The sequence below is a fragment of the Sabethes cyaneus genome, chromosome 1, assembly GCF_943734655.1.
Source record: "Sabethes cyaneus chromosome 1, idSabCyanKW18_F2, whole genome shotgun sequence".
Lineage (NCBI taxonomy): Eukaryota > Metazoa > Arthropoda > Insecta > Diptera > Culicidae > Sabethes > Sabethes cyaneus.
The window spans coordinates 62,936,506-62,959,603 of NC_071353.1; the positions used below are offsets into that span (position 1 = coordinate 62,936,506).

The following is a 23,098-nucleotide window of genomic DNA, read 5'->3' on the forward strand; positions in this document are numbered from 1 at the left end:
CAACGGAATTTGTACGCTCCTGAATGACACCTCAAAACTAGGTATTTCCTGCACAGAAATGTAACTCCGGACTATCCGATTTTTTGCAATGCGGTTCAACAAACTCTACGGTTGGTTCGACTTCAGCTTGACGGCTAATAACTTTCAACGAGGGATATAAATACAAATGTAGCTACAATTCTAGAATGCTTGCCTTCTTTTCTTTTTCTCAAACTGGAATGCATTGTATCACAATAGTGACTTACTAGAGACAGCGTTTTTGCAACCGTTCTGTTGTACTCAACCATATCAATCAGTTTACGCTCACACTAAATTTACAAATATATGTTTTTATAATCACCTCAATTTTGAGTGATATGTGCTATTATGTTATCTTATTAAATGGAAAATTTATGGCCAATACCTTCTATGTCACTGATAAGATATTCCATGATTGAATGCACTCTGCAGTCCCTCTCAGTTTGAACAAAATTCGTGATGAATACGTTGAGATTATGTCGCACTTGATTACGCTCTTTCATTAAGCGATTATATTTTTGCCGACATATTCTTGTACTAAGTATATCAAAATTAGTTGTCGCTTGTTCAATCGCTGTAAAACAAATAAAATGATATTTGTCCTAGGAATATATGGCTCATTAGTGCTGACAATAGTGCAGGCTATTGCTCCAGCTGTGATCAACAGTGTTGCATTAGTGGACGAAGGCTATCGTCTTCAGCGAATGTCAGAACCACTAGCATACAACTTATTTTTGAACCTCAACGATTCCAATTTTTATACCTATTCCGGTTCGGTTGACATTGAAATGCGCTATCTAGATTCTCTTGATTACTTTTACTTGAACAGTGCTGGATTAGTAATTGACGAGAAAAGTATACGAATAACAAAACCGAATGGAGATGTACTACCTATACAAAATCTTATATCAATGGAGAAGTATGAAAAATTGTATTTAGCTTTTGGAGAAGTTCTGGAAAAAAATAGTGTATACGTTGTACACATTGAGTTTTCTAACAACATTGGAACTGATCTAAAAGGACTATACAGGAGTAGCTACACATTAGAAAATTCACGAAGGTTTGTGTATACATGGAGTGGGTGCATATCCCATATGTACAGTGAAGCCTTAAAAAGTCGATTTAACAAAAAATCTAGAGAAACCCCTTTACCTAGCTGAATAAAATGAAACGTTGTATACTTTTGATGGTAGGGTAGAAGCTCCAGTAGTTGTGGTAGTAGTGGTGAAAACTCGAAAAGTTCCATTATTTATGAAGATTTTGGTACAAGTTTGATGCTTACCAATAACAATGGTACTGGTAGTTCGATACCTTCGATACTTATCAAACTTGTACCAAAATCTGCAAAAATAACGGAAAAATTCGAGTTTCCACCACTACAGGTACTATCACAACTACTGGAGCATCTACCCTAACGTTAGATCGATTTTTGGCATAAATTTTTATCTTGCTCATCGACTTTAAAAACACAGTTTTAAGAAGCATGTATTTAAAATTCCGTGTTCCTGCTTCAATCGTTCTGACGCTTCGTAAATATTAGACGGATTGACATGAAATTTTCTGTGCGTACTCAAATATATGTACACTACGGTCATAAATTAAAAAGAAAATAGAAATTTCGAAAATTCTAACTGTATGTAACCCCTTGAGAAAAATTTATATTTGACATTCTTCGATAAAGTTTACAAGAATGTTCTGCCTGCAAAATGCAAGTTTTATGATTTACATACTAAAATACATATTTTGATTTTTAGTAAGCTGTGTCCAACTCTCCTCAATTGCGATTAAGAAAAAAAATAATTAAGAAATCAAACAGTACTACATTATAGTAGAACGCGATGATAAGCCAGGGCAGGGTAATAAAAACCCGATTTAATCCACCTAGTGGTGAAAGGAACCTTTGTTATAATTCATCTATTGTTTAACGTTGCCTAGTGCGTTGGTTTACATAAAATTTTTGAAAATTGAATAAGTTTACAAAATTTGAACAAAATAGTAACACTTTTAAATTTTGATAGATCGTTTTTTCATGAAATTGCTAAGTAAGGATAAGTAAGTTGTTATTAATCTGAGTAAGTGCAAATAAAAGAAAGTTGTAAGAGGAAATCCTATTGTTTAACATTGCCTAGTAAAGGTCTAGTTTATTGGTTTTTGAACTATACATAATTTCCTGTAATGCCATTCTATAGAGAGAATGTAATGCCATAGAAATCAATAGAGTTTTCTTGAATAATTTTCATCAATTTTTATTAACCTGCGGTTACTCACGCTGTTGTATTTTGTACAAGACGTGTAGGTTTTCCAATCCCATATTGTTATAAGGTTACAAATCGTTGTTTACCTAACGTATATTTTTCAATAAACTTATTATGAGCAAAATGTCATAATTATTCAATGCATTAATAATTTAAATTGTTGGGAAAATAGATCAGCATAAACCGCCATCACAGAAACGAAGCAATCAGTATGTGAGGTGTACCAGAATTTGGCCGTAACTGGAATTTTCTCTTTTGTTCATATGGAAAAATGGTGTCTGTATGCAGCGAAACTATCAGCAAATGTAAAATGTTTACAATGTATCCGTCTGCTGGTAGTCGAGTAATTCGGAGTCAAAATTAGGGTATTTTTTATAATCAAAGTTCCAGCAAAGTATTTTCAGCACAGTTGTGTATTTTTACTATTTGTACAATTTTGTACTACATGAAAAAGTCATACAACAATTACAAAATTGATTTTACAAATTCATATACAATAAATAAGATTTTTCTATCTACGCTGCAGAGATAGAAAGTTATTGTATTCGGCAAAATTTCTTGTAATAATATGCTCTATAACTTTGCAGAACACATCAATGTGTTGTATTGAAACTGAAGGAAAATAATTTTTTTATTTCTCTTTTGGGGGGATTAATCAAAATTCAAATTCTACCAGACGATAGAGCTTTCAATTTTAAGAAACTCTTCCAAAGGTTCGATAAACTTAAAACCAAGTTTTCCTAGTCAAAACTCTAGTGCGCACGTTTTCTTTGGTTTTGGGCTATTGTGCGCGCAAGTAACCGTGTTATAAAAGTTGGCGCGAGTGTTCGAGGGTTAATATCTTTTGACCGGTAAAACCAATTCTTATGTAATTTTGCATATATATTCGTAGTGTGAAAACCTCTCGTTTGATATTAAAAAAATTGAAATTAGGTAAATTATCTTGGTTAAAATCATTATAAATTATTGTTAATTTTGGTGTGGTGTATTCGATTGCTCATAACTTTTAAATTAAACGTCCAATCAGAAAACCATTCAATAGTGATCTATCCGGCTATATTACCTGCCAAATGAAACTAATAGCGCGTAAATCGGTTTGGCCATCTCTGAGAAACAGGCGATAATTATTACCTTGTCAAAACAAGTTTTTTAAGCATAACTTTTAAATTAATTGTTTATTTTCAATAAAAAAAATCCGAACAATTTAGTTTTAACAAGAGCTTTCATTTGATACTAAGATCGTTGAAATCGGTCATGTAGTTCCGGAGAAACCCGTGTCACGTAGTTTTCACATTTTTGCTCATAACTTTTAAACGAAACGTCGTATCACGAAACAACTCAATAGTGATCTACTAGGCAATAATACCTTTCAAACAAGAGTAATAGCGAACGATTCGGTTCAGCCATCTCTGAGAAACAGGCGATAGAAAAAATCATTACATACATACACACACACACACACACAGACATTGCTCAAATCATCGAACCCTATCGATTGGTATATGTGACTTGACCCTCCGGGCCTCGGATCAATTTCGTGTTTTTCGACCAATTTTTAAACCTTTGTTATAGTATAACAAAGGTAAAAATAATAAATTACTAAAACTATTTTTTTTTAAATTCTATATTTGAGAGGTTTTCAGCCCGCGGCTGGATCGCCTCTTACTAAAAATTACACGTTGTTAAATTAAATATATATAGATGATTTAGTGACCGTACAATGATGAACCACTTGACAAAGAAATGGTCCATTCTCGGTAAAAAAGTTTATATTAATTTTGTAAGAACAAATTGAAAAATGCTTTGATTTTTTATGATTATTTGATTTATTTGAGACTTGATAAAGATTACAAATTATTCGAAACGTTGGTAAAAGAGAAAAACGCCGTTTTTTCTGCTTATTTAAGACTGCAAAGCCGAAAAAATTCCATTGAGTGAATTACCAGTCTTAGTAACTTAGATTTTTTACGATATATTTTACCACTAGAAAGTTCTAACAAGACGCCACAAAGGTCTATAGACATTTATAAATAACTAAATAAAACATAAAATAAATTATGATTGCAATGCGCAGACAAGATAAGCCAACTTTCCAGACCATACAAAGATTTCCAGATACAAAGATGATCGAGAACGACAAAACGAATGCGGCATTAAATTAAATCACTCTCTAGTATTAGACAGTTGCAGCTACAGTTTGATTCGCAGGTAGTTACTTCAGAAGAGCTAATGAATGAAACTTACATTATTTTTAAAAAATCTAGCTATTTCACTCAATTGAAATTTTCACACGTGGAAGCTCGTATATCTGCAAATTTAGTTTTCATATTTGTCATTTTTAAATGAATTCTAGGGCTACACAGAAAAGATAATATTTCGAAATAGATTTTCGGGAGTCTACTGACCAATTTATAAATCCATGTCCACTTCTTCATCGCTCTATTCATTATTTTAAACACAAGCAACACGAGTAATCACAGCTTGGTATGTTTCGTAGTCAACACTTGTATATTTCTCGTTCATTCATTACACGGTGTTACACGGAAAAAATACTTCTTAAAGGTCGATTAACATTTGAAAGGGGCGGATAAGCCAACTGTCAAACAGTACGAGTGAGAGTTCATTTTCCTATGCTGCTCCAGCAAAAAATAACTCTCACTCAGCCACTCGTTGGCTTGTCCGCCCCTTTCAAATGTTGGTCGACAAATGATCTAGTCTACGTTCACGTTGTTAGTCGCACCTAGTACATCATGAAAACACATTTGAATCTTTGTAATATCCCCAAAATTTCAAGTTATTGCAAAAAACGTTTTTTGGCTAGGTGTCCACATATTATCATGAATAACTCAATCATTTTCGAAGTAATTTTAGGTGTTTTATACATTTTTGGAAAGCTTAGAGAACAAGCTTTACTGGATATATACACATTTACGAAGGTTCTGCGAAAGCTAGATGAGATTTTTTCAATTAAACATAAAATAACTAAAAAAATCAAATTTTTCTCACTCTAGGGGTCCTTAAAGTGATCTTAAAAATAACCCACATTCCTAAGTTCAACACCACTTGTTTTATATTGAGTCCTAAGGCTTTGGAATTTCAACCAAATTGGTCAATATTTGTAAGTTTGAGACCATTTTTGAGAGTTGTAGAATTTTTTGCTTTTCATATAAATATCACCCGCTTAATCTTACAACTGAGCATCTTGTACACGATTTCTATCTAAGATACCTATACAGTGGACCCCCGTTCGTTTGAACGATCCTCATGCAAACTAACGGGGTTAGTTTTTAATTTGAACAACTGGTAACCCTAAATATGCTGAAGCTTGCGTGAACTGGCTGCCCTACTCTTTGTTATTGTTTTTGTGGTTTGAATCAGTTGGCAGTTGCAAGCAGCGAATATTTCATTATCCGACCGGATTTCTACCATAATCGTTGGGAAAACGCAAAGTGAAACAGATTAAGCATGCTAGATTAGTACAAACAAATCGTGTTTATGCATTGTCTGCATAAGCAGATGATGTCATATTGAGAATGACATTTGAACCATTTTTAATTTGCACGTCGTGCAAACCAACGGGGTTCAAATTAAAAAGTGTTCAGATTAAAAACGGTCAAACGAACAGGGGTCCACGGTAGTTGTAAGATTGAGCGGGCGATATTAGAAAGTATATACTAGAAATATTTTCAAAGTAAGAGATACGCAGAAACAAAAGCCAATGGTTTGGCATCAGTGTACAAAAACTGCCAGCACTTGCTGCGGAGCAAAATGCTATAGCAGTGTGACTTGATTGTTTTCAACATGATCTGTTTCTGTTTTGTTTTCATCAATTTTGCACAATAGAGCGATATATTTTACAACTTAATCAATGTAAAGTGCACTGCAAAGCTTTATACACACTGTGCCTGAGTATAATATTCAAGATGCGTGACAGTAGCTTAAGTAGCTGCATAAGTATTTCAATATTTGTTAATCAAACATTTAAGCAAACAGTATGCGTGTTCGATTGGCTCCCTTTTGACAATTATCGCTGCTCGATTGGCTCCCAAGATGGCTGCTTCCACGTATCTCTCATCTCTGAGTATTTCTAGTATATACAGTATCTAAAAATCCCCCCTAGTGTGAGAAAAATTTCATTTTTTAGTTAAATTTTATATTTAATTGGAATAATCTCGGCTAATTTTTATAGAACCATCGTGAACGTGTATATATCCAGAAAGCTTGTTCTCTAAGCTTTCCAAAAATGTATAAAACACCTAAAAAATTACTTGCAAAATGATTGAGTTATTCATGATAGTATGTGGACACCTAGCCAAAAAACGTTTTTTTGCAATACCTTGAAATTTTGGGTGTATTACAATGATATCAAATGTGTTTTCATGATGTACTAGGTGCGACTAACAACGTACACTAGGCCACTTCCAAAGTATATTAAACTTTGTTATTCAGTATAATCAAACAATAAGAGGTTCTCATAAACCAAAAATAAGTATATTTTATTCACAGTTATAGTATTCCAGCTAACCTTTGCCTTTTTCCAGATTCCTCGTAGCAACCCACTTTCAAGCCACTTACGCTCGAACCGTTTTTCCCTGTTACGATGAACCATCCTATAAAGCGTATTTCAACGTTTCACTCCGACACTCGTCTAACTTTAATGCTATATCTAATATGCCAGTACAAGAAATGTAAGTACGCTGAAACGGGAAAAATTCAAATCATCGATTAATCATGCAAACCAATTCACAGCAAGAAGGATGATAATCATTCAATTACTACAAAATTTGAAACATCACCTTTAATGTCATCCTACCTACTGGCATTTGTGGTGTCAGATTACAAAACATTATCCAACGAAGAGGATTTCATTAGGGTATATGCCCCGGTGAGTGCGAAGTGCCAGTTAAGGCGAAATTAGAGAACATAGATTTGGCTAGCTACTCAGTCAGTAAAAAGCTCTTTCTATATTTTTACCATATTATTATTGTCGCGCTGGACTAGGAGCACTGTTGACGCTTGATGCAGTGTTTAAAACACTCCAGATTTTTCGTGATTTAAAGTGTATTTACGTCTAATATATTTGATTATTCGGTGTGCATGAATTGTTTGCTATAGATATTGCTGACATTTACCGCACGCCCACTTCGCCGCGTATACGAATACGTGGTTTGTTGGCGCGTGTGAACTTGTCCTCTTCTTAATCCATCCATTGTTTGTTGTACTCTGCAAATGCGAAAACTAAATTTATAAAAAACGAGGTTTGATTAAAACAATTTTTTAATAGTATTTAAAGATATTTAGATATCACGCCTACCACGCGGGCTAGGCGGTGCTGCTAGATAGAGTCAGTAGGATTTTTGCACTCGCCCCGTAACTGTCCTATACTCTAATAGCCGACCGCGAAGTTTATCGATAAAGAAGGGTCAAGTCTTAGAAAGACGTTTAAGCCCACAGCTTTGCTTTTGCCTATCACGCCGAGGTCTCTGGTTCAAATTCCTTGCCCGCAAAAGCTCTCAAAGGAACTGTAATCGAAACAGAAAAAGGAAAATTATTTAGATAGTTGCATAGATTTGTGGGATCGTTGCAGTTACTCCGCAGCCCGGCACCGGATCACCGGTCGCTCACATTCTAACTGTAACTGGTTTTGAACCAGATCTAGCTAACACCGGTAAGGTTTTCTGAATCGCACTTTGCATTGCACAAGGAATTAAAGCTATCCGTCCCTTGATTAAAGGGCCCCATACACACACAAACAGTGATGGCACGCACAGTTTGTTTCGATTTTGGCTTTTAACGTAGGACTACGTCTTTGTTTACTATACTGGAACTGGGTAGCACGTTGTGAAAACGAAAATTGAAATGTAACGTTTAAATGAAAGATTTCAAATGCCAATAACTACTAAACTACTAAACGAAACTGAACAGTTTATATGTCGTTGGATAGATAAAATGACCAGCAATTTTATGGATGGGGTAGGAGGGCGTAAGAGGAGGGGCTCCCATACAAATGAAACACAAATTTCCTCAAAATTCGAATACTTTGCTTGATTAGTATTTGGCATGTGAGGGTTTTAGAAAGTAGGATTTTTTTCTATGGTGTAAGATTTAGCTACGTATAATCATATATAATACAATAATCTGTGGGAAGGTCATTCATTACTACTTCAAATATTTCATTACTATGTCCAAAGGTTGTAGGCGTTTCAAAGCCACCATTGCATTCAATGAAGAATTGAATCTGAATATTTCGCTTTCTGTTTTATACATTCACTTAAACAATGGCACTCACAGATTCGTATGTTTATAAGATATGCCAGAAATGCAGTTTACATTATAGCGAATTCATAAATTAACCTGGCTCAGGTCGATTAGCACTCAGTTTTAATCGAAGTGCTGTCAAAACCTTCATAAATTAACCGAGATTGCATTTCGGTTAAACTGACAGCATTCAGTTTGAAGCGCAGGTTAAAACTGTCTAGCATTACGGTTTACGGGTCGATCTGTTAAACTGCCCGTATCGTTCATAAATTTCGGGTTCGAGTTAGCACGTACCCAGGTTAATTTATGAATTCGCTATTAGTCTTTGATCTAATGATCTGATATAGTCCTACATCACCAATTCGTACAACCCTCAGGGCCCTTTTAGTTTTTGGTTAAAAAACCCCATCCAAGTTTAATTTAAAATAGTTATGTATGAGTCCCTCATAGAGTTAATTATAAAAAGCAATATTGCTGCTGTATATTGCTCTTTCTTTATTAAATACTGTTTCATAGAAGTGCTACTCCGTTGGTAGCAGGATGAGTACTCGTTTAGCTACCAACAGTAACAGCCTTTTTGCAACATCACTAGAAGAGATATATTGTAGATTATAGGTAACCCTACAACTGTCCCATACACAACTTTTGGAAATTCTGCTTAGCTAAGGCGGTACAGTCAAAAGAGCAAAATCAAATCAAAATGTGCATGCCAACCCTGTGTGCAAATATGTGACCGAAAATGTTGGTGATTTCAAGTCCGACCTGTGTGTGAAAATCGATTCCTACGTTGAAGATAGCAAATTTTGGGCTGCGTCATAATGTTGAGTAATATTCCTAGCAGGAAATTAGCCAATCTCAATACGAGCACTTCATATTCATATAATTATTCTATTATTTTTAGGAAACTCAAGTTCAGTATACTGGTTATGCAAAATATTTTGCCCAAAGAGCAATGGAGCATTTAGAGGCCATCTTCGATAAGAAATTTCAACTTCCGAAAGTTGATCTGGTAGCTATACCTGATTTCAATATGGGTGCAATGGAAAACTGGGGTCTAATAACATTTCGCGCAGTTTATTTGATCTACGATGAACATACAACATCAGTACGTACACAGCAAAGTATTGCTAACTTAATAACTCACGAATTTGTCCATTCTTGGTTTGGAAATGAAGTAACACCTGAATGGTGGACCTATTTATGGCTAAGCGAAGGTATAGCCCGCTATTTTGAATATTACGTGACAGACCAAATCGAAAGGAATTGGCAGTTATGGGAGCAATTCATAGTTAATAATGTACATTCAGCGCTCGCACAGGATGATAAATATGATAACAGGCCGATGAATTATTATACAACCGAACCTGATATACTAAATAATTTATTTGATTACGTTGTATACGCTAAGAGCGCATCAGTTATCCGGATGATCCAAAGTGTAATCGGGTTCAAAGCATTCAACAAAGCTCTCAATCATTATATTACGCATCGCAGCTATCAAACCACAAACCCAGACTATTTATGTGCCAGTATTGAACAATTCAACGAAGTTGATCTTCCCAGTTCAATTTACGAAATACTAAACAGTTGGGCTGATACCGCTGGATATCCTCTAGTACTAGTAACAAAAAATGGAAACTCAGTAACTATTCAACAGAAACGTTTCTGGATGCCGATGGAGGGAGAAAATACTCCAATAAACACACTGTACTACATACCCATCAATTATGCAACATCGATGGAAGCAAATTATAATAATACTACTCCTGATGATTGGCTAACTCCGTCCAATACTCAGATAACGAAAGAGTTTCCCGGCTCGGTCACATGGATTATAGTAAATAAATTGCAAACTGGTTATTTCCGGGTCAATTACGACAATGAAAATTGGGCGGCTTTGACTGCAATTTTAAAATCCGATCAAATTGAAAGTATTCCGGTAATAAATCGGGCCCAGCTGTTAGATGACGTTTGCAACCTTGCTAAAGCCGGAGAAGTAAGTTACGACATTGCACTATCATTTCTTCTGTACCTCGAAAAAGAAATGGAGTACATTGCATGGAGCACAGCGTATAATTCACTCACCCATCTAAACCGAATGCTCATGGGTAATGAAAACTATTCACGATTCGAGGATTTTGTTCGGACCTTAACTACCATCATTTACAACAAAACTCGGTTAATCGACCGCAGTAATCACATTATTAAGTTACATCATGGTAACACTGCCTACTTAGCGTGCTATTTTGGAGTGGATGCATGTGTCAATGATGCACGGACCCTAGTTCAGCACATGTTGGATGATGATTCGTACATAATTCCAGAAGAAGAACAAGAAGTTGCCTTTTGTGCTATGAGCAAATACGATATTTCATTGGGAGCCGAAACATTAAAAACACTATTTGATCGTTATTTACCGTTGAGAGAAAGTCAAAAAGGGTTGATAACTCGATTTATTGCAGGCATGGGCTGCTCTAGAAATACTACAATGATCAGGTTATACCTTAGTCTTACAACCAGTAATATTCCAGGGTTTTCAATAACCGTGTCCGAGAGAACCGAAATTCTTACCGCCGTCATTGCTGGCAGCTTTGAAGGCTTAGTAGAAAGCTTGAATTTTGTTTTGAATCATTATCCTGATATTGCCCGTTTGTACTCATCGCTTACTGAAATTTTTACGGAATTCGGAAATCGAATCAACAACAATTACACTTTTCAATTGGTAAATGGAATATTTAGGCTAGATATGTGATATATGATTAACGTATATTTTCATTTTTGTAGTTCCAAGATATTGTCACCAGATATGAAGATATGTTCTCCGATTCCCTTAGATCAACTGCATCTAAAGCACTTACCAAAGCAACTCAAAATGTTGCTTGGACATATAAGTATGCTGATATCATAAATAGCTGGATGATTGAAAATGAATTTGTTTTGAGCACCACAACTGTTGCTCCTTCGGATCCAGGCAGCGCTTCTTCGATACATGTTAGCATTTTTATAGTAATTGTTCTAACGAGTTTCTGTGTTTGCATTTGGTAATGTTAATTCTCTGACTAAATAATATTAAATAAAATTTAAATTACCAAAGCTTTGTGATTATTCGCTGACTAAAGCTTGCTTCAGGGATCAGTCCCGGCGTAGTGGTTAGCATTCACGCCACTCATACCGAGGACCCGGGTTCAAATCACATTCCCGCAGAAGTCACGAATGACCCAAACTGGTTAAAGTGACTATAATCTAACAAAAAAAGCTTGCTTCAGATAGTATTGGAACAAAAACAATTGCGTGTATTTCAGTTATTTATTATTAAAATCAAGATCTTTTCTTACACAAATGTAACATTTTCTTCATACTTTTAAGAAAAAATACGGATAACATTATTCGTCACGGTTTCGAAGGAATTCTCGAACTTGAGCCTATGGCTCATTAGGCGACGCACACTTTCTTCGTCCATCGTTTTGGCTATCTTATTCCACCAGGTCTTCATCTGATTAATGTCTATGACAACTTTTCCTTTTGCCTTGAGTCTCCTCTTCATGATTGCCCAGTATTTCTCAATAGGGCGGAACTCGGGGCAATTGGGTGGGTTAAGGTCTTTCGGAACAAACTGGACCCCTTTCTCTGCATACCATTCTTGACCAACTTTGCTGTAATGACAACTTGTCAAATCTAGGCAAAACGGGATCGAATGAACGGCAAAATTCGTGTTTGGAGACATTCCTTTTGGTACAGTTCCGACGTCATTGTCTTATTTGTAACGAAAACTTTCGTTTTTCTGCCACAACTGCAAATGCCCTGCCAAATCATAAATTTTCGTGCAAATTTGTCGGCAAAAATAAATTTAAATTTGCTTGGAAAATCCCCCCGAGCCGTTGCCTAAAATTTTGACCTGGTATTTGCCCGAAGTCAGCCTTGACATAGGTTTCATCGTCCATCAGGAGACACCCGTCGAACTTGGTTAGCACCAGTCGTATAGCTTTCGAGCACGGATTTTGGCCTCCCTATTCTGTTTTATGCTTTGGTTTGGCTGTTTGCTAGCTCGATACGACTTGATTCCTTCCCGGAGTCGAATTCTCCTTACGGTACTATGGGCAGCACCGAATTTTCTGGCCAAATCACGGTCCAACAGATTGGGATTCCTCTTAATGGCCCTCTAAATCTTACCACGCAGTTTCCGGTCGACAGTTCTACTCTAATGATTAGCTTGAGACTTCCGAATCGTCGTCAATGTTTCCTTATACCGTATGATAACGCGCCATACGGTATTTCTGAGCTGTTTTAGTTAGCCTAGATGCAGGCCACAATGAATTTTCCAAATAACTGTGTACAATTGTTTCCCTTCTTTCGGCTTCCATGTTGTTTGTTTACAAAATACGGTTGTTTTGCGGAATGTCTAAAATGCATAGGTTTTGGAGCGAACCAACCAACGGTTGAAAGCCCCATCAAATAGTAAATAAATAAATAAAATAAAATGCATAGAGCATAGGTGAAACTAACAAAATTTCCGTTACCTGCCATACCTGCCGTGGGCTGCCAAGAACTTCCAAATTCGTCAACCAAGAGCGCCACAATATGAGCAAAAGTTTGTTCCAATTCTAAATGAAGCAAGCTTTATGATTTGTGTTATGCTTCTTTTTAACCATAGATTTCTCGGAGATGGCTCAGCCGATTCGATCGCTGTTACTCTTGCTTGAAATGTATGTTCGACACTATGTACCTACTTTCTTTGTTGTATTTTTCTTGACCTGATATAAAAGTTTTAAACTAACAGGCTACCTTAAGAAATGAACAAACAAATTACAAATATTACCTATAGTATGTATGTGAACCCCCGCTAATTTGAACGATTCCTCATGCAAACTAAAGAGGTTAGTTTTTAATTTGATCAATAATGCAACCTAATAATGCTAAAACTTGTTTCAACTGACCCCTCCGCTCTTTGTTATTGTTTAGATGGTTTGACTTAAAGCCCTATAAATGTAAAGTCTGGACGACTGTTATCAAGTAGTTCCAATCGATCTGTCAAAAGTCATACCAATCGAACATGGAACAATGTTATCGTTTCTTATTTGTCCTCTTAACGAAAAGTATTATAACTTATTTTAAATAATTTAAAAACTTATACTGTTTTGATTAACTTCTTCTATGGCTAAATAAGCTTACACAATTCAGGCAGCTTACGGTGATGATTTCTAGTATCTAAAATCCATAAAAGCCAATGTTTGTAAAATTCTCTGTGATTAAACTTAAGCAGAATGTCAAACAATACTTCATTTTTGAAGAAAATCTTCAAAATTTAGATGTTATCAGTCGATAAACAATAAAAATTGAGTCAAAACAAAACATACAATAAGCTGCTACCTGCTGATATTGATAAAATCACGCAACCACGCATATGTTTGCACCTTTGACGACGTTGCTGGTTTTTTAAAACATGCAGGGCTGCCAAATCAACGGAATTTCAGACAGCCAGACTTTTTATCTTTATAGGGCTTTAGTTTGAGTTCGTTGCCAGTTGTATGCAAGCAGCAAATATTTCATTCTCCGATCGAATTTTTATCAGAATCGTTGAAAAAACGTAATGTGAAACAGAGTAGATACGCTGGATCAGTACAAACAACAAACAAATCAGGTTTATGTGCATTGTCACTAGCAGGATTCCAATTGAAAACTGTTCAAATTAAACGGGTCCACGGTTTCGTTTAAAAGTTAAAAGCATGAATGTAAAAATTTAAGTTTTTTTTGAAAAAAAAAACAGGTAGTTTAAAAGTGATTCTAAGGGTTTTGACAAGGTAATTATCGTTTGTTTCTCAGAGATGACCAAACCGATTTATGTACTAATAGTCTCATTCAAAACGTAATAACACATGGATCACTATTGAATTGTTTTTTGATTGGACGTGTAATTTCAAAGAATCGTGTAAAGACACATTTGAATTTATACATATAAAAATGAATTTCTGTCGAATCTGTTGAATCGAAAACTACCGATCGGCGTGAAAATTTGTATGCAGGGTGTTTTGGGACCGAGAAACGTTCTTATGATGAGTAGAGACCCCTCCCCCTAAGATGGGGGGCTCCCATACAAATGAAACACAAATTTGTCCATAACTCGAGAACTAATCTTAATCAAGCAAATGGAAGCAAATTTGGCATGAGAGGGTTTAAGGAGGCAGGTTTTTTTTATGGTGGCTCGAGTCCCCTCCCCACTCTGGAAGGCGGGCTCTCATACAAATGTAACAGAAATTTCTGCTTCATTCGAGAAATTTTGGACCCTTCCATGGAACATTAATCAATGACAATACTACCAAAAACCTACCTATAATAACACTAGATGATTCAGGCTAAAACGGCTATAGACCGCGAGTGTTTCTCGCGATCCGCCCTATCATCTAAGGCTAGGTTTATTTGTTTTCTTAGGTCTATTGACCTCTATTCTTCAGTTTACTGACATCTTTTCTTTTCTTCAGATGGGTTCGAACGAGCTACAGTGAGAGGGTTCACATCCGCGAAAAGATTTTCTGGAAACATTATATTTTGCGTTATGCTCAACTGTGTATTGGTTTTCCGCGAAATGGTATTATGCAAACACGGAATATTTTATTGCTATCAGTTTTATTTTATCTGGTGTGGCAATGGAAAGAATTGTTTTCTACTTTATTGTGAGTGAGAAAGAGAAAGAGTGACAACTGCAATTTTGCTGTTTTGTTTTGTCATATACATTGGCATTAGAGAAAATAATCTGGGTTAATCCAGGTACAGCTGCAAAGCATAATACAAGGTAAAATTAAAAATTTCTATACTACCCATGATTTTGTAGTTGACGTAACTGCCAAAATAAATCATCAAAGAACTCCGCAGGAACTTGCAAAACTTCAGATCGCGACTAAGGTCGTCTGATATTTACAATAAATGTACAGCACAGTTTAATTTGTGGCAGTACGAGTTTTGCCGGGTCAGCTAGTCTATACCTACACTGAAAAAACTTTTCGTATAGTTTCTATGTGTTTCACACATAGATTTTTTCCATGTGCCCAGTAAATGAACTTTATGTGCCAAACAGTTACTATTTATGTGTTTTTAAAATTTACATTTAAAATTTGCACATACTATTCATATGCATATAATTTTCATGTGTACTTCTGGGCGGATTGTGTTTATATGTGGCACATAATAATCATAAAGATTTTCATATGGAAATTTTCCATTAGTTATGTGCGGATTATTGTGAGTGTATATGCAAAATGAATTTCTGTCTGATTGTCTGTCAGTATGTACCTTAGAGACTTGGAAACTACTGAACCGATAAGCGTGAAACTTTATAGCAGGGGTTTTTAAGGTCGGGGAAGATTCTTATGTTGGTTTGAGACCCCTCTCCTTTCTGGAAGGCGAGACTTCCACACAAATTTCTGCATAACTCGAACCCTAATCAAGCAAATGGAACCCGAGATCCGAACACTGCCCTGTGTACTGTCCATCGTAGATTGATTCAGTTTGATGAGCTTTCTGCGGAAGCTACACTCGTCGATGACCTTCCATAGCTATTTTTGGTCAATGGTATCATATGCGGCTTTGAAATCAACGAACTAATGATGCGTGGGAACTCTGTATTCGAGACCCTTTTGGAGGAAGTGCCAAGGTCGCTCGTGCCGTATCAAGAAGTTCTCTCCACTATACTCGTTCCTGGGCTATTCATCGTCAATTCTTTGAGTGTCTCGACACATCTTTACTTACTTTTTACGACTAAATTTTGGGGGCGCCATTCTAAGGGTTTTTCATGGAGGCGACAAATGGGCTAGCGCCGGCCCTGACAGGAAATATAAATTGGACCTTTTACAGATAATATAGAGCAATTCCAGCTCAAAACGCTGAAAAAAAGGTCATTTTTGACTCGACTATTTTGGATTGGAATGAAATTTTCCTAATGTGTTGGGTACCACGCAAGAACTCATTTTCCACTGAACCTGATTTTGTTCGTCAAGCGTAACTTTTCAAAAGGGCGTATTTAGAAATGAGATTACTTTTTTTTCAAGACATCATATCTTGAAAACTACTTATTTGATCAAAATAGCGTCAATGGAAAAGTTGTAGGAAATTAAGTGCTTTAATGAACTATTTAACTGTACTCGAATGATAACTATACCATCTTATCTGTCCTAGCCTTAAGTGATATGCAGACGGTTATTCATATCCACAAGGTCCTACACCAACCAAATTACCATCATAATATGTCTCTAAATGTTGGCAAAAGACTGCAAAATACCCGACGAGGAAACCTTATACAGCGTAATAAAGCAACCACGAATCTTGGCCAGACGTGCATTTCGTTTTTTGGCCCTTCAATTTATAACACTCTACCTGATGAAATCAAACAGATCACCAACATCGATCTTTTCAAATACAAATTAAAGCAATTATTCAAGTTAAACATAAGTAATTATATAATTTAAGTGCATCAACCTAACCCACATAGATTAGAATTAAGATAACCTGATATCAATTTTTGTTTTTTGTTGAACCAGTAGTTTTGTTGTTTTTTGTAATTTAGAGCCCCTTAAAAGGAAATTAAATTCCACTTAGTGCTCAGCTCATTGATTATTAGAATTAGTTATAATTAAAATCTGCTCCTTTTTCTCATTTATTATTATTTTATACTTTACTAGCTGACCCGACAAACTTCGTATTGCCACAAATTAAACTGTGTTGTACATAAATCGTGAATCTCGGATGACCTTTGTCACAATCTTGAGTTTTGCAAGTTTCTGGGGAGTTCATGGGTGTTTCAATATACAACATTTCCTCACAGTAAAGTAGAAAACAACTCCCCCCATTGCTTAGCCTGATAAAATTAAGCGAATAGCATTTAAATATTCGCCATCAATACAAACCATTTCGCCGAATAGCATTTTGCGGAACACCAATTCTCGGTTGACCATAACGCGGAATGTAGAGTTTCGCAGAATACCATTTCGCGAAAAATCTTACGCGGGATGTACCATTTCACGGAAAATCTTTTCGTAGAAAGTACCATTTCGCAAGGGTGACCCAACTGAAGGAAAGTAATAGAGGTCAGTAGATCTAGAAATAAATAAACCTCAGTAGAAATAAATAAACCTAGATAGAGGTGATCTCTACGGGGGGGCTGCCCCCCGCACTGGCCGGTGCTTCCAACGGCAGGTCGCCGGCAACACTCGTGCCTGTGGCCATCTAGCGCTAAATTATCTAATGTTACTATTGATAGTTTTTGGTGGTCTTGTTATTGATTAATGTTTTATGATAGAGTCTAAATTTTCTCGAGTTCGATCAGTTTTTGAGTTACGCAAAAATTTCTGTTTTATTTGTATGAGAGTACTTATCCCCCAAACACAGGGGTGTCTCAATTCACCATAGAAAAAAAATGCCTACAAAAACACACACATGCTAAATTTGGTACCATTTGCTTGATTAGTTCTCGAGTCATGAGGAAATTTTTATTTCATTTTTATGGGAGCCCCCTCCTAAAAAAGCAAGGAATCTCAATTCATCATAGAAAAAAATCATGCCACCAAAAACACCCACATGCCAAATATGGTTCCATTTGATTAATTAGTTCTCGAGTTATGAGGAAATTTGTATTTCATTTGTATAGGAGCCTCCTCCTAACCCTCATTAAAACCTTCTCTGGCCCCAAAAACCCCTATATGCAAATTTTCACGCCGATCGGTTCAGTTGTTTTCGATTCTATAAGGAATATTCGGGCAGACAGACAGAAATCCATTTTCATAGGTATAGATTATTATTTTGTTTTGTTTTGATTATAGTCACTTTAACCAGCTTGGGTCATTCGTGACTTCTGCGGGGTTGGGATTTGAACCCGGGTCCTCGGCATGAGAGGCGTGAATGCTAACCACTACGCCCGGACTGACCCCTGAAAAATTTAAAAAATTTAAAAATGTGTATTTTTAGAAAAAAAAATACACTGAAAGGAAAAACTTTTCAAAACCGTGATAAAAATTATAAAATATCAATTATATCAAAACCATCCCCTCCGATTTGTATAATTTTGACGTAGGACTACGTCTTTGTTTACTAAACTTGGACTGGGTAGCACTTTGTGAAAACGTAAATAGAAGTGTGACGTTTGAATGAAAGATTTCAAATGCTAATAAATACTAAACTACTAAACTGTACAATTTATATGTCGTTAGATTGATAAAATGATCAGCAATTTTATGGAGGGGGTAACAGTACAATGGAGGGCGTTAGAGGGGGGGGGGCCTATACAAATGAAACACAAATTTCCTCAAAAGTCGAAAACTAATGAAGCAAATGGAACCAAATTTGGCAATGGGGGTTTTTTGAAGGTAGGATTTTTTTCAATGGTGTACTGAAACCCCTTCCACTTCTAAGAGGGAGGGGGGCTTCCATACAAATGAAATACAAATTTCCGCATAACTCTAGAACTAATCAAGCAAATGGAACCAAATTTGGCATGTGGGGTTCTTTGGAGGCATGAATTTATTTTATGATGGTTTGAGACTCTTCACCCCTGTGGTAAGAAATAAGGACTCTCGTACAAATAAAACAGAAATGTTTGCGTATGTGCCATATTTTCTGCTATGTAACAAGCGGTAAGCCGTGAAAGTAAAACCTTCTTTGAGCAAAAGACAGTGCAACGACGCCGCTAACTCACGTGCCTGTTGCTATTCATGTCAAAATAGATTCGAATGGCATGTCATATTTGCGGTGAACGTGCTTTGGCTTTAATATTATTTGTAATCAATGACCCTTTTTAAGGCCACAAACGAGTTTAAGTAAGATTATTGAAACATGTCAAACTACGCATAATCATATTCAATACAATAATCTGTGGGCTGGTCATTCATTACTATTTCAACCATTATGATGCATGATTGTTAAAAGAAATCTCTATGTCTCAATGGTTGCAGGCGTTGCACTTATGAACCCCCGTCCACGTATTTTCAAAGCCCGCATTGCATTCAATGAAGAATTGAATCTGAATATTTCGTTCTTCTCTTTTAAACATTCACTTAAACAATGGCACTCACAGATTCTTATAAACATACATATGCCGGAAATGCAGTTAACATTATTCTTTGATCTAATGATCTGATATAGTCCTACGTCACCCTTTCGTACAGCTATTAGGACTGTATACCTTATAGTTTTTTTTAAAGATAGTTTAAATTATGCCTTAAAATCTGGTGAAGAGCTATTGATGGACACGATTTCGGATTTATTTTTAAATTGTTGAAATTTGACAAGTTTTTCAAAAATATCCAAATCCTGCAGTTTTTGGGAAAACTCAAACAAAATCAAATTCTATGCATCAGTTTGAAAAAATTATGTCATAGAAACTTTTTCTCAGGCCCAGCCGTTCTCAAGTTATTGCAAATTTAAAATCTTAAAAAACTCGAATTAGTCCACCTAGCGGTGTGACATAGTCTTTCCACTACAATTATTTTTCAATTTCTAAAGAACATCTATAATTATTAATATTTTTTGAAACGATGGTTCTACAATTGATGAAGGGACGGTAGGGGAAAGAAATGAAAATTTTTTGGTGAAGAAGGGGAAGAGCGGAAAGGAAGGGGGGCGGGGAGGTATATTGGTAGCTACGCTTGACAAGTAGTCATTTTCACTCCTACCTTTTGTCCAATGCTGGAAGGTGCATGAGTCGAACCAAGCTATAATCTGAGATTATAACCAGATTCCTTCCTTTCCGCTCTTCCCTTCCTTCGCCAAAAAATTTTCATTTCTTTCCCCTACCGTTCCTTCATCAATTGTAGAACCATCGTTTCAAAAAATATTAATATATAATATATGTATGACCGCATTTCAAGGTCAAGACTAAAAACTTGAGATTAGTCTATGAGCCCTATTCTGTAAGTCACGTCGAGTGTCACTTTGCTCGACTAGCCGACTTTTGGTATTATGTAAGTCACACGCGACCCGATTTTGTCGAGTAACTCGGCAGAGTCCACCGCCAAAAAGCTAGTGACTAAACGGTTAGCAAGTGACGCCTGAGCTAGCTTTGTTTTGGTCGGGCATTGAGCCGCTATGCTGCCCGTTCTTCTTGCACTCGACACTCGACAGTGACTGAGTCGAGCCGAGTTGCTCGGCGTGACTTACAGAATAGGGCCCTATTACATAGGAACGGGGCCTTCCCTCCAAAACCCGCGCCGAGAAACGCGGCTAACACACGCTGACAGACGAACAACGTCACGTGCAGTACCTTGCAAGTCGTAAGGGCGTAAAAACTAGTTAGATTTAAACTTCTCGCTCGGTGGTAATCTGCAATTGATGTAGGAAGCGGGCGGCACAATATGTGTCGATAACCCAATACCCAACATAACGCGTCGCTATCTTGATAAGTGGATTTTGCAGTCTCCTTTTGTCCAGCGCCTCTATGATTCAAAGGTACAAGTACCAGCGAACCACATGCCCTGGCGGGTGTTGTGGGTTCGAATCCGGTTATAATCTCAGATTATAGCTTGGTTCGACTCATGCACCTTCCAGCATTGGACAAAAGGTAGGAGTCAAAATGACTGCTTGTCAAGCGTAGCTACCAATATCCACCCCCCTTCCTTTCCGCTCTTCCCCTCCTTCACTAAAAAAAATTCATTTCTTTCCCCTACCGTCCCTGCATCAATTGTAGAACCATCGTTTCAAAAAATATTAATATATATGTATGCCCGCATTTCAAGGTTAATCTAATCTAATCTCACACTAACGCAGCCAATACTTGAAGGCATCCTGGAAAATGACGATTGCTTGAATCAATCATTTTTCTTGTCAACGGCCAGGCCAACTGCGCAGCATGTACCGCAGAGAGAATTCCAAAGATTCCAGTGGAATTAGGAATTATACTTAATTCCAATCAAACCTTTGAAATCGAGGGGAAGGAAGAAAGCGTGGACCTCCCGTACCAAACGCTTCCAATAAAGGAATTGATATATTTTCAGTTTTCATTGTACAGTATACAGTCGTTGGGAGTATCTTTGCTAATAAGGATTAAGTGATACTCCGGACCCTCGGGGATGAGCTTGTGGTTTTTAGACCAAAAGCCAGGCTGCAATAGGCCAAGGTTATAGCGCCTTAGTTTGCTCTCTGAAAAGAGACAAAACAAAAACAAAAACAAAACAAAACAAAAGCATAACAAGGCAATCAAGGGAACTGCAGAATTATGGTACAAAGTAATAAAATAATCTTACAGGCGCAAACAATTTTGACAAGAAGATATGAGAAGAAATGGATATTTTAGGTGTATTTGTATATTAGTAAACGAATTCAAAATTCTGTTTTCTTTTCTACTTTACCTTCGAAGAATGACTCCTATTCACATATTTTTTCTGCAAAGTCGTATCATTTATATATTTGCTATATTTTATATTTTATAAATTTATATTCAGTCTGAAAGGCTGCTTTCCGAGCTATGATCGTGTTCTTCTGCTTCTGTTAAGTCAGGTTCAGACTCTTCACTGTCCGAAACTTCCGGTAATTCGTACAGTTTGTACACCTCCTTACGTAATAGAGATTTATCATGAAACAACCCCATGTAGTCGTCTCTTGTTTTCCCAAACACTGCTAGGTCTTTATCCAATGATTGATGCCAGGTATCGCATGGTCTGCACTTTCTCTTGGGGCCTTTACATTATAAGCGGCGTGTAGCAAATGATTTTCCTTTCTTCTCATGATATGCCCCCAGTACATAATCCTGTGGATTCGTATTTTCTTTATGATGGTACGATTCAATAACAATCGTCTTGTAGATGTACTTTTCTTATACCCGCAAGCCTCAAGCCATTCCAAAATGGTTTTTCTCTCAAATCTTCGAAGTGATCTACGGTTTTGAGAGGTGAGTGACATTGCATTAAGGCCAAAAGATACCGTTGGGATTATGACCGTTGCGTAGATTGTCCGAACTATATTCCAAGGTGGTTTGTTTTTTTGTAGAAATGGTAGTATAACCTTACTCACTCGCGTTGCTTTTAGGGTTCTTTGACGCACGGTTTCGGGTCGATTCAACGTGGCCGTCATATAGATGCCAAGATATCGTAAGGAGCCACAGGAGACTATCTTCATCCCCACAATTTCTACTGTCTCGGTTCTCGGCTCTTTGGTTGAGAAAGGATCTCTGATCAGAAGTTCTGACTTTCCAGGGTGAATTTCCAGGCCAGCTTCGGCAAGAAGTTCCTTAAGTGTAGCAGTTATACTGTTCAGCTTATCTATTGGGTGCTTTGCCCAAAGTTAAACGCGGTCTAAAGGAAACACCGCGCTTGAAGCAAACACCGCGCTAGAACTGTTGCCAGAATGCTGTAAACAAACATGTTGTTGCGTAACTGGGTGATTAAAAGTAACTAAAACTTTATGATTTCTGCGTAATTTCTTCCAATAATATCAAAATCGACCCAGCAACCATGAAAGAGCATTTCATTTTTGAGCAGCGCGGTGGATAACTTTCAATGAAACTCACAATATATCCTTACAAATAATGATAAGGTCATCCGCGTATGCCAGGATTAACGGTAATCGTAGATTTGATCGTTGTTCGAGATGTA

At 36.7% G+C, this 23,098-nt stretch overlaps 1 protein-coding gene across 1 annotated transcript; it reads left to right on the top strand.

Annotated features, from left to right (window-relative positions):
* The first annotated feature begins 608 nt into the window (after positions 1 to 608).
* On the top strand, positions 609 to 11,576 carry LOC128745758 (aminopeptidase N-like). Its single transcript, XM_053842834.1, has 5 exons — positions 609 to 1,078; positions 6,815 to 6,961; positions 7,023 to 7,158; positions 9,433 to 11,253; positions 11,316 to 11,576. The coding sequence occupies exons 1-5, from the start codon at positions 609 to 611 to the stop codon at positions 11,574 to 11,576; spliced, it is 2,835 nt and encodes a 944-aa protein (XP_053698809.1).
* The last annotated feature ends 11,522 nt before the right edge of the window (positions 11,577 to 23,098 follow it).

Coding starts and splice junctions, on each gene's coding strand:
- LOC128745758 (XM_053842834.1), top strand. CDS start 609: ATGATATTTGTCCTAGGAATATATGGCTCATTAGTGCTGACAATAGTG. Junction 6,962..7,022: donor AATATGCCAGTACAAGAAAT/GTAAGTACGCTG, acceptor ACCAATTCACAG/CAAGAAGGATGATAATCATT. Junction 11,254..11,315: donor ACAATTACACTTTTCAATTG/GTAAATGGAATA, acceptor TCATTTTTGTAG/TTCCAAGATATTGTCACCAG.